Source organism: Telmatherina bonti, assembly GCF_933228915.1.
Source record: "Telmatherina bonti genome assembly, chromosome: 1".
NCBI lineage: Eukaryota > Metazoa > Chordata > Actinopteri > Atheriniformes > Telmatherinidae > Telmatherina > Telmatherina bonti.
In genome coordinates, this window is record NC_136619.1 from 46,837,340 (window position 1) to 46,849,627 (window position 12,288).

The 12,288-nt window shown below is 36.0% G+C and overlaps 2 protein-coding genes across 6 annotated transcripts in view; one reads left to right on the top strand and one right to left on the bottom strand.

The window, feature by feature from the left end:
* The window catches only part of dapk2a (death-associated protein kinase 2a), a 45,254-nt gene extending 43,286 nt beyond the window's left edge, over positions 1-1,968 (bottom strand). Inside the window, exons 1-2 of one of the 5 annotated variants that reach the window (XM_079245593.1) lie at positions 1,759-1,968; positions 1,519-1,597 (exon numbers count right to left, since the gene is read on the bottom strand). In XM_079245593.1, the coding sequence (XP_079101719.1) occupies positions 1,519-1,580 (62 nt within the window). In that variant the 5' untranslated portion in view covers positions 1,581-1,597; positions 1,759-1,968. Of the gene's footprint in view, positions 1-803; positions 943-1,518; positions 1,598-1,758 lie in introns of those variants that run through there. The other 4 variants (XM_079245589.1, XM_079245592.1, XM_079245591.1 and 1 more) reach the window with 4 other exon arrangements.
* Positions 1,969-2,768: 800 nt separating this feature from the next.
* sh2d7 (SH2 domain containing 7) overlaps positions 2,769-12,288 on the top strand; it is a gene marked incomplete at its 3' end in the record, with an annotated part of 185,434 nt that continues 175,914 nt past the window's right edge. Inside the window, exons 1-4 of the mRNA XM_079264993.1 lie at positions 2,769-2,892; positions 2,991-3,198; positions 5,076-5,165; positions 5,235-5,400. Coding sequence (XP_079121119.1) covers positions 3,047-3,198; positions 5,076-5,165; positions 5,235-5,400 — 408 coding nt within the window. The 5' untranslated portion in view covers positions 2,769-2,892; positions 2,991-3,046. The remainder of the gene's footprint in view (positions 2,893-2,990; positions 3,199-5,075; positions 5,166-5,234; positions 5,401-12,288) is intronic.

Genomic DNA, 12,288 nt, shown 5'->3' on the forward strand with positions numbered 1-12,288 from the left:
TTTATCAACATGTAACTGCAGTTTAACGGTAGTTTATCAACATGTAACTGCAGGTTAACGGTAGTTTATCAACATGTAACTGCAGGTTAACGGTAGTTTATCAACATGTAACTGCAGGTTAACGGTAGTTTATCAACATGTAACTGCAGGTTAACGGTAGTTTATCAACATGTAACTGCAGTTTAACGGTAGTTTATCAACATGTAACTGCAGTTTAACGGTAGTTTATCAACATGTAACTGCAGGTTAACGGTAGTTTATCAACATGTAACTGCAGTTTAACGGTAGTTTATCAACATGTAACTGCAGTTTAACGGTAGTTTATCAACATGTAACTGCAGGTTAACGTTAGTTTATCAACATGTAACTGCAGGTTAACGGTAGTTTATCAACATGTAACTGCAGGTTAACGGTAGTTTATCAACATGTAACTGCAGGTTAACGGTAGTTTATCAACATGTAACTGCAGGTTAACGGTAGTTTATCAACATGTAACTGCAGTTTAACGGTAGTTTATCAACATGTAACTGCAGGTTAACGTTAGTTTATCAACATGTAACTGCAGGTTAACGGTAGTTTATCAACATGTAACTGCAGGTTAACGGTAGTTTATCAACATGTAACTGCAGGTTAACGGTAGTTTATCAACATGTAACTGCAGGTTAACGGTAGTTTATCAACATGTAACTGCAGGTTAACGGTAGTTTATCAACATGTAACTGCAGGTTAACGGTAGTTTATCAACATGTAATGGCAGGTTCATCGCTCTTCCTAAGCTTCCCTCAGCCAAAGAGACTGCCGACCTGTTGGTGCACCATGTCTTCCGACTCCATGGATTGCACACCAACATAGTCTCCGACAGAGGATCCAGCTCACCTCACAGGTGTGGAAAGCCTTTTGTCTCTCCACTGGAGCCACAGTCAGTTTGTTCTCCGCTTTCCACCCCAGACTAACGGTCAAGCTGAGAGAGCAAACCAGGACCACAACTACATGTGGTCAGCAGCTGACAACTGGAGCACAGCTGATCTGCATTCCAGCAATCTGCCACAACATATTTCAGAGCAGCTGAGCCTGCTGTCAGGCGCCAGATCGTTGATTGCCCTGCGGTAAACAGCTCTCGGCTTATTCATACACAACTTCAGTCTGTAACCCGTTTCGTCTTCCTCCTGCCAGAGATCCAGCCTGCTAGTCTGTTGACGCTACCGGTCTGCCAGTTTGCCTGCCTGCCTCCTGCTGTTTACCAGTCTGCCTGTCTTATGAATCCCTACTGGAGAATTCACAAAGATCTGAGGACACCAAATAAACAAACTCTCTGGAACTTTGTATCCGCTCTTTGGACCCCACCAGCCCCCCTCTCACAACAATCAGCATTTTCTACATGCATATTAAGTATGTAGCTGCTGCTTCCTCAGTGACAGTCTGGGTTCAGGTTTTTGTTCACATTAAACCTGATTTATTATCTGTACTTTTCTTCACTTTCCATGCAGATGTTAATGCACAGATGCTGCATGCAGGTACCTTCCCAGCTCTTCACCGATTTCATAGAAATCCTCCACGTTCTGCTGCTTGAATAAATCCATTGTCTTCACTGTGATGTCTGCAGGAAAGACAATCATTCGTTTCTGACAAACCAGCAGGACTGGACAGGAGGAGCTGCAGGTCAACCAGCTGCTCGGCTGGTTGGGTTTGGGGCTCCAGCTGCAAACTTTCTGCTCAACAGAGATTTTAACTCAGTTTAAACAGCTGAAAAAGTCTCACCTTTCACAAAACACTTTGTGTGTCGGCGGTGGACACCTCGTCCTCCTCCGTCCCGGTGTCCGTGTGCGGATTCAACCACGATGATCCCGCGAGACACGCCACGCTGAGCCCACGCAGAAGTCCGTTCAGAAAGCCGCTAATTTAACTGCGCTGATCAGCTCCTGCAGCAGCTGCAGCGCGCGTGCTGGCCCGTAGATCGATACGTTTACGATCGTTATTTTTAAGCCGAATTGACTAGAAACTAATAAAATGTCGATAATAATCCACAAAGTACTTAATCTTGGTGAAATTTTTCAGATAATCATGTAAAGTTTTAGTTTGTCATATAAATACTGGATATCAATGCTGTTCAGCTAACGCACGTGACCTCTGCAGCTGTTGCCTCCTGCGGTATGGAAGCACACAACGGCCAAAAACATAATAATAATAATAATAATAATAATAATAATAATAATAATAATAATAATAATAATAATAATAATAGATAAATAATATAACTTTAAAAAATTAGTGGTGGGACTTGATTAAAGGAGTCATAACCTGATCTTTTCTTGTCTCCACTGTCCTCTAAATGTTTTTAAATAATACTTATGAAACCAGAAAATGTTTAAAGAGTGCTTCTTTTGACCATTTATTCATAAAACTTTTAACTCATTATTTTCCTGTAATTATTTATTTTCCAGTCATTCAGCAAAGCGACCTACAGGTGAGAAGTGACCAGTTAACCATCGCAACAATGTGTGTGTCTTATGGGTGGGAAGAAGCTTCTAGCTGGGGCTCCGCAGTTCTGACCACTATCCCACCGTGCTGCCATCGGTATGAGTTGTTGGTGTGAGGACCATCTGAAGAAGCTTCTAGTTTCAGTGGAACTTGAATTTCAGAGACAAACGCTGGTTTGATGCCAAAGAAAACGTTGTATTATCAGCGTACATTTGAATCCATTAGAAACCAGTCGAAAACATTTCTAAACATTCTAAACAATGACGGCCACGTTCCCAACCCGGGTAACAACCATATCACACCCCTGCCCTCCTCATCCGGATGCTCAGTTTGAGCTCCAGCCAGTCTCCACATCCAGGCTGACGTAGTTAAAGTTCAATCTGGAACCAGGAACAGAGATAGTAAAATGAAGAGGTGAGTGAGGAGAGTCAGGAAAAGTGAAACAATGCCTGCATTCATCACCGCCTGCCGCACGGCTAAATTAATCAAATGAGGCTCTTCTCGCTTTGCAGAGTCGAACATCACCTGAACTCAACACGCTGCTGCATTTCGGCTCTGCCGGGCGAAGATGGCCAGGAGTCCAGGTGATGACCTGCGCATGGAGGCGGCCGGAGGAGGCCTGAAGGAGCTGGTGCTGAGGTGGTTCACCGAGACCCAGGCACCCATAATCATGCAGAATGGAAACTTCCCGGACTGGTTCCAAGGCCTCGCTGCACGCAAGTAAGCACTATGGGTAGAGGTCTGTAGGAGGTGCTCTGCCTCTGACAGAACACTTTAAAGCAGTTTGTTTGCAGCTACGAAGACGTGGATCTGCCTTCGTCAGGGTACAAAATGTCCTTTCTTTCCCGTTGGGCAGGGTTAGCCGCTCATTTCAAGACCTCAGGTAGTTTATCAGCTTTAGAAACCTTCTCCACTAGTGGGCTGCAACAAAGAAAAACAGTTCAATGTAATTTTAAGTCTGTGTAACGACAAGTACGATTCTACTGACAGAGAACATCAAAATCATGCAGAATTTCTCCAGTTTCTCCATCTTTTGCTTTTGGTTATGTATTAGCATACATGTGATGGCTGCCACATGCTTCCTGACACGCCCAAGAGCTGGTTCCGTCAAACCGACGGCTGTCAGTCAGCAGGGCGGAAATCAGACCCGGTCCACAAAATCTGCACCTCAGATCCAGTCTGGACCGGACCGGAAGCAGTTTGACGTATGGAAGCACATTCCCGCCACTTGTAGGTTGAAAAATATTGATAAAGTATTTAAAAATGATGAGATTTAAGATTATTGTAAAGACATTTAAAGTCAAATTAAGAGATTTAAAGCTCTAGTAAAATTTACAACTTTATTTATAATGCACTTTAAAAATAACAATGTTGACCAAAGTGCCACATTGTGGGGGGTTTAAAAAAAACAGAATAAATAACATACATTAGGACAATTTAAAAAAAAAAAAAATTACAGTAATCAAAAACAATAAAAAAAAAATAAAAGCCATCAAATTAAAACAATTGAAATAAATCAGATCTAATAAGTCAACTTATTGTGCAGAAAAAAGCAGGTCTTCCTGCTCAGAGACATGTTCCTCTGGGTGAAGTGGTTCCTCGTCCTGATAGGAGTCTATACATTCTGTAATCATGAACAATAAGAAACATAGTTAGACCCCTCAGTTTACTGTAAACCTGTAAAACTCTGACCAATCCAAACGTTCCGACCCAAATGGAGTTGTTCATTTCTTTTCCTAAGCTTCTTCTCCCGGCTCCCCTCCTCCCCCTCCAGCAGCACATACCTGATAGCCACACCCTGCATATAAACAGCGTGTTAGGATGAAAATACAAAGTAGTGAAGAAGAAACTCGGAAGGCAAACATGGCTGAGAAAATGCAGGAAGGATTTCCCGACCCGGCTCGGTTTATTTGCCTCCTCCTGCTAAACAGCCGAGAAAGAGAAAATCTTTGGTGGAAAAAGCTGCGAATAAAAAAGCCTCGGATCACGCAAGGAGCAGAACCAGAGGGGGAGGAGCCAATGCAGGGGGAGGAGCCAGGATAGGGGGAGGGGTTAACGTAGAGGGAGGAGTCATGGCAGGGGAGGAGCCAGTGTATAGGTAGGAGACAAGACAGGGGGAGGGGCCAAGACAAGGCGCCAGTTCCCCAACATTACCTAACCCAGATTTAATGTCATTCTAATAACATTTAAAGTCATAATTATTAGATAATGGATGAAGTCATTAATTTATTTTATCCCACTTAAGTTTAATCATCTTCTTCCTGCCAGCATCTTCATCCTACCTGCTTCTATCTAGTATCATCTCCATCCTGTCTCTTCTCAGAGCTCTCTCCAGACACTAAAAGTCAGTCTTATTTTCATGCTTGTCTTTACTTTCTCCCTTTCACAATACATACTGTATATAAATCTCATAATTAAAATACTTTGTCAGTATTTTTTATTTCAAGGTAGCAGAAATGGGTTTCCATGGTAACTGGACGTAAACTGAAGGCAGGAAGGGATTACTAGGAAAGAGGCGTCTGGCTAAATGAAACGTTTAGTTCCTACTGACGTGTTTGTAATCTACCTGGAGGTACTTATATCTCTTCCTGCTGCAGGGATGCAGAAGATCTGCTGAGAGACAAGGCTCTGGGCTGCTTCCTCATCCGCCTCAGTGATAAAGCCATCGGATACATCCTGTCCTACAAGTGAGGCAACAGTGTATTGTCTTTTTGAGTGTGTGTTATTTCTGTTTCCTTTCACACTCTCCTACTCAGGGGCCAGGAGAGGTGTCGCCATTTTGTCATCACCCAAGATCAGGATGGGCAGTTCGTCATAGCTGGAGACTGTCAGCTGTTTGGCAGCCTAGCTGAGCTGATTGATCACTACAAAGTCAGTCCCATCGAGCCGTTTGGAGAGTGCTTAACCTCCAGCTGTGGACAGGTGAGCTAAATCGCACTTCTTCTTTGGTTAGGGCTTACGACTTGTATGACAGCCAAGCAGGGACCTCCTGCAGTTAATAAGCCTTTGTGCAAGTGACAGAAACTGCAGTTCCCCTTTCATCCACCAGGGGCTCCTCAACAGCAAATCCCCATAGACTCCCATGTTAAAAAGACCAACTTCACAGCAGGAATAAACACGTTTACAGCAGAAATAAACATGTTTACAGCAGAAATAAACATGATTACAGCAGAAATAAACATGTTTACAGCAGAAATAAACATGATTACAGCAGGAATAAACATGATTACAGCAGAAATAAACATGTTTAGAGCAGAAATAAACATGATTACAGCAGGAATAAACACGTTTACAGCAGAAATAAACATGTTTACAGCAGAAATAAACATGATTACAGCAGGAATAAACATGTTTACAGCAGGAATAAACACGTTTATAGCAGAAATAAACATGTTTACAGCAGAAATAAACATGTTCACAGCAGAAATAAACATGATTACAGCAGAAATAAACATGTTTACAGTAGAAATAAACATGTTTAAAGCAGAAATAAACATGTTTACAGCAGAAATAAACATGTTTACAGCAGGAACAAACATGTTTACAGAAGAAATAAACATGATTACAGCAGAAATAAACATGTTTACAGTAGAAATAAATATGTTTACAGCAGAAATAAACATGTTTACAGTAGAAATAAACATGTTTACAGCAGAAATAAACACGTTTACAGCAGGAATAAACATGTTTACAGCAGAAATAAACATGTTTACAGCAGAAATAAACATGTTTACAGCAGGAATAAACATGATTACAGCAGAAATAAACATGTTTACAGTAGAAATAAACATGTTTACAGCAGGAATAAACATGATTACAGCAGAAATAAACATGTTTACAGTAGAAATAAACATGTTTACAGCAGGAATAAACATGTTTACAGCAGAAATAAACATGATTACAGCAGAAATAAACATGTTTACAGCAGAAATAAACATGATTACAGCAGGAATAAACATGTTTACAGCAGGAATAAACACGTTTATAGCAGAAATAAACATGTTTACAGCAGAAATAAACATGTTCACAGCAGAAATAAACATGATTACAGCAGAAATAAACATGTTTACAGTAGAAATAAACATGTTTAAAGCAGAAATAAACATGTTTACAGCAGAAATAAACATGTTTACAGCAGGAACAAACATGTTTACAGAAGAAATAAACATGATTACAGCAGAAATAAACATGTTTACAGTAGAAATAAATATGTTTACAGCAGAAATAAACATGTTTACAGTAGAAATAAACATGTTTACAGCAGAAATAAACACGTTTACAGCAGGAATAAACATGTTTACAGCAGAAATAAACATGTTTACAGCAGAAATAAACATGTTTACAGCAGGAATAAACATGATTACAGCAGAAATAAACATGTTTACAGTAGAAATAAACATGTTTACAGCAGGAATAAACATGATTACAGCAGAAATAAACATGTTTACAGTAGAAATAAACATGTTTACAGCAGGAATAAACATGTTTACAGCAGAAATAAACATGATTACAGCAGAAATAAACATGTTTACAGCAGAAATAAACATGATTACAGCAGGAATAAACATGATTACAGCAGAAATAAACATGTTTACAGCAGAAATAAACATGATTACAGCAGGAATAAACATGTTTACAGCAGAAATAAACATGTTTACAGCAGAAATAAACATGATTACAGCAGGAATAAACATGTTTACAGCAGGAATAAACACGTTAATAGCAGAAATAAACATGTTTACAGCAGAAATAAACATGTTCACAGCAGAAATAAACATGATTACAGCAGAAATAAACATGTTTACAGTAGAAATAAACATGTTTACAGCAGGAATAAACATGGTTACAGCAGAAATAAACATGTTTACAGCAGAAATAAACATGTTTACAGCAGAAATAAACATGATTACAGCAGAAATAAACATGTTTACAGCAGGAATCAACACGTTTACAGCAAGAATAAACACGTTTACAGCAGGAATAAACATGTTTACAGCAGAAATAAACATGTTTACAGCAGAAATAAACATGTTTACAGCAGGAATAAACATGTTTACAGCAGAAATAAACATGATTACAGCAGAAATAAACATGTTTACAGTAGAAATAAACATGTTTACAGCAGGAATAAACATGTTTACAGCAGAAATAAACATGTTTACAGCAGAAATAAACATGATTACAGCAGAAATAAACATGTTTACAGTAGAAATAAACATGTTTACAGCAGGAATAAACATGTTTACAGCAGAAATAAACATGTTTACAGCAGGAATAAACATGTTTACAGCAGAAATAAACATGTTTACAGCAGGAATAAACACGTTTACAGCAGGAATAAACATGTTTACAGCAGAAATAAACATGTTTACAGCAGAAATAAACATGTTTACAGCAGGAATAAACATGTTTACAGTAGAAATAAACACATTTACAGCAGAAATAAACATGATTACAGCAGAAATAAACATGTTTACAGTAGAAATAAACATGTTTAAAGCAGAAATAAACATGTTTACAGCAGAAATAAACATGTTTACAGCAGGAACAAACATGTTTACAGCAGAAATAAACATGTTTACAGTAGAAATAAACATGTTTACAGCAGAAATAAACACGTTTACAGCAGAAATAAACATGATTACAGCAGGAATAAACATGTTTACAGTAGAAATAAACATGTTTACAGCAGAAATAAACATGTTTACAGCAGAAATAAACATGTTTACAGCAGAAATAAACATGATTACAGCAGAAATAAACATGTTTACAGCAGGAATCAACACGTTTACAGCAGGAATAAACACGTTTACAGCAGAAATAAACATGTTTACAGCAGAAATAAACATGTTTACAGCAGAAATAAACACGTTTACAGCAGAAATAAACATGATTACAGCAGGAATAAACACATTTACAGCAGAAATAAACATGTTTACAGCAGGAATAAACATGTTTACAGCAGAAATAAACATGATTACAGCAGGAACAAACATGTTTACAGCAGAAATAAACATGTTTACAGCAGAAATAAACATGTTTACAGCAGAAATAAACACGTTTACAGCAGAAATAAACATGATTACAGCAGGAATAAACACATTTACAGCAGAAATAAACATGTTTACAGCAGGAATAAACATGTTTACAGCAGAAATAAACATGATTACAGCAGGAACAAACATGTTTACAGCAGAAATAAACATGATTACAGCAGAAATAAACATGTTTACAGTAGAAATAAATATGTTTACAGCAGAAATAAACATGTTTACAGTAGAAATAAACATGTTTACAGCAGAAATAAACACGTTCACAGCAGAAATAAACATGATTACAGCAGGAATAAACATGTTTACAGCAGAAATAAACATGTTTACAGTAGACATAAACATGTTTACAGCAGGAATAAACATGTTTACAGCAGAAATAAACATGATTACAGCAGAAATAAACATGTTTACAGCAGAAATAAACATGATTAAGGCAGAAATAAACATGTTTACAGCAGAAATAAACATGTTTACAGCAGGAATAAACATGTTTACAGTAGAAATAAACACATTTACAGCAGAAATAAACATGATTACAGCAGAAATAAACATGTTTACAGTAGAAATAAACATGTTTAAAGCAGAAATAAACATGTTTACAGCAGAAATAAACATGTTTACAGCAGGAACAAACATGTTTACAGCAGAAATGAACATGATTACAGCAGAAATAAACATGTTTACAGTAGAAATAAATATGTTTACAGCAGAAATAAACATGTTTACAGTAGAAATAAACATGTTTACAGCAGAAATAAACACGTTTACAGCAGAAATAAACATGATTACAGCAGGAATAAACATGTTTACAGTAGAAATAAACATGTTTACAGCAGAAATAAACATGTTTACAGCAGAAATAAACATGATTACAGCAGGAATAAACATGTTTACAGTAGAAATAAACATGTTTACAGCAGAAATAAACATGTTTACAGCAGAAATAAACATGTGTACAGCAGAAATAAACATGATTACAGCAGAAATAAACATGTTTACAGCAGGAATCAACACGTTTACAGCAGGAATAAACACGTTTACAGCAGAAATAAACATGTTTACAGCAGAAATAAACACGTTTACAGCAGAAATAAACATGTTTACAGCAGAAATAAACATGTTTACAGCAGAAATAAACACGTTTACAGCAGAAATAAACATGATTACAGCAGGAATAAACACATTTACAGCAGAAATAAACATGTTTACAGCAGGAATAAACATGTTTACAGCAGAAATAAACATGATTACAGCAGGAACAAACATGTTTACAGCAGAAATAAACATGTTTACAGCAGAAATAAACATGTTTACAGCAGAAATAAACACGTTTACAGCAGAAATAAACATGATTACAGCAGGAATAAACACATTTACAGCAGAAATAAACATGTTTACAGCAGGAATAAACATGTTTACAGCAGAAATAAACATGATTACAGCAGGAACAAACATGTTTACAGCAGAAATAAACATGATTACAGCAGAAATAAACATGTTTACAGTAGAAATAAATATGTTTACAGCAGAAATAAACATGTTTACAGTAGAAATAAACATGTTTACAGCAGAAATAAACACGTTCACAGCAGAAATAAACATGATTACAGCAGGAATAAACATGTTTACAGCAGAAATAAACATGTTTACAGTAGACATAAACATGTTTACAGCAGGAATAAACATGTTTACAGCAGAAATAAACATGATTACAGCAGAAATAAACATGTTTACAGCAGAAATAAACATGATTAAGGCAGAAATAAACATGTTTACAGCAGAAATAAACATGTTTACAGCAGGAATAAACATGTTTACAGTAGAAATAAACACATTTACAGCAGAAATAAACATGATTACAGCAGAAATAAACATGTTTACAGTAGAAATAAACATGTTTAAAGCAGAAATAAACATGTTTACAGCAGAAATAAACATGTTTACAGCAGGAACAAACATGTTTACAGCAGAAATGAACATGATTACAGCAGAAATAAACATGTTTACAGTAGAAATAAATATGTTTACAGCAGAAATAAACATGTTTACAGTAGAAATAAACATGTTTACAGCAGAAATAAACACGTTTACAGCAGAAATAAACATGATTACAGCAGGAATAAACATGTTTACAGTAGAAATAAACATGTTTACAGCAGAAATAAACATGTTTACAGCAGAAATAAACATGATTACAGCAGGAATAAACATGTTTACAGTAGAAATAAACATGTTTACAGCAGAAATAAACATGTTTACAGCAGAAATAAACATGTGTACAGCAGAAATAAACATGATTACAGCAGAAATAAACATGTTTACAGCAGGAATCAACACGTTTACAGCAGGAATAAACACGTTTACAGCAGAAATAAACATGTTTACAGCAGAAATAAACACGTTTACAGCAGAAATAAACATGATTACAGCAGAAATAAACATGTTTACAGTAGAAATAAACATGTGCACAGCAGAAATAAACATGATTACAGCAGAAATAAACATGTTTACAGCAGGAATAAACATGATTACAGCAGAAATAAACATGTTTACAGCAGAAATAAACATGTTTACAGTAGAAATAAACATGTTTACAGCAGAAATAAACATGATTACAGCAGGAATAAACATGTTTACAGCAGGAATAAACATGTTCACAGCAGAAATAAACATGGTTACAGCAGAAATAAACATGTTTACAGCAGAAATAAACATGTTTACAGCAGAAATAAACATGATTACAGCAGAAATAAACATGTTTACAGCAGAAATAAACATGTTTACAGCAGGAATAAACATGTTTACAGCAGAAATAAACATGATTACAGCAGAAATAAACATGTTTACAGTAGAAATAAACATGTTTACAGCAGGAATAAACATGTTTACAGCAGAAATAAACATGATTACAGCAGAAATAAACATGTTTACAGCAGAAATAAACATGTTTACAGCAGGAATAAACATGTTTACAGCAGGAATAAACATGATTACAGCAGAAATAAACATGTTTACAGCAGAAATAAACATGATTACAGCAGGAATAAACATGATTACAGCAGAAATAAACATGTTTACAGCAGAAATAAACATGATTACAGCAGGAATAAACATGTTTACAGCAGAAATAAACATGTTTACAGCAGAAATAAACATGATTACAGCAGGAATAAACATGTTTACAGCAGGAATAAACATGTTCACAGCAGAAATAAACATGATTACAGCAGAAATAAACATGTTTACAGTAGAAATAAACATGTTTACAGCAGGAATAAACATGGTTACAGCAGAAATAAACATGTTTACAGCAGAAATAAACATGTTTACAGCAGAAATAAACATGATTACAGCAGAAATAAACATGTTTACAGCAGGAATAAACATGGTTACAGCAGGAATAAACACGTTTACAGCAGGAATAAACATGTTTACAGCAGAAATAAACACGTTTACAGCAGGAATAAACATGTTTACAGCAGAAATAAACATGATTACAGCAGAAATAAACATGTTTACAGCAGGAATAAACATGTTTACAGCAGAAATAAACATGATTACAGCAGAAATAAACATGTTTACAGTAGAAATAAACATGTTTACAGCAGGAATAAACATGTTTACAGCAGAAATAAACATGTTTACAGCAGAAATAAACATGTTTACAGCAGGAATAAACATGTTTACAGCAGAAATAAACATGATTACAGCAGAAATAAACATGTTTACAGTAGAAATAAACATGTTTACAGCAGAA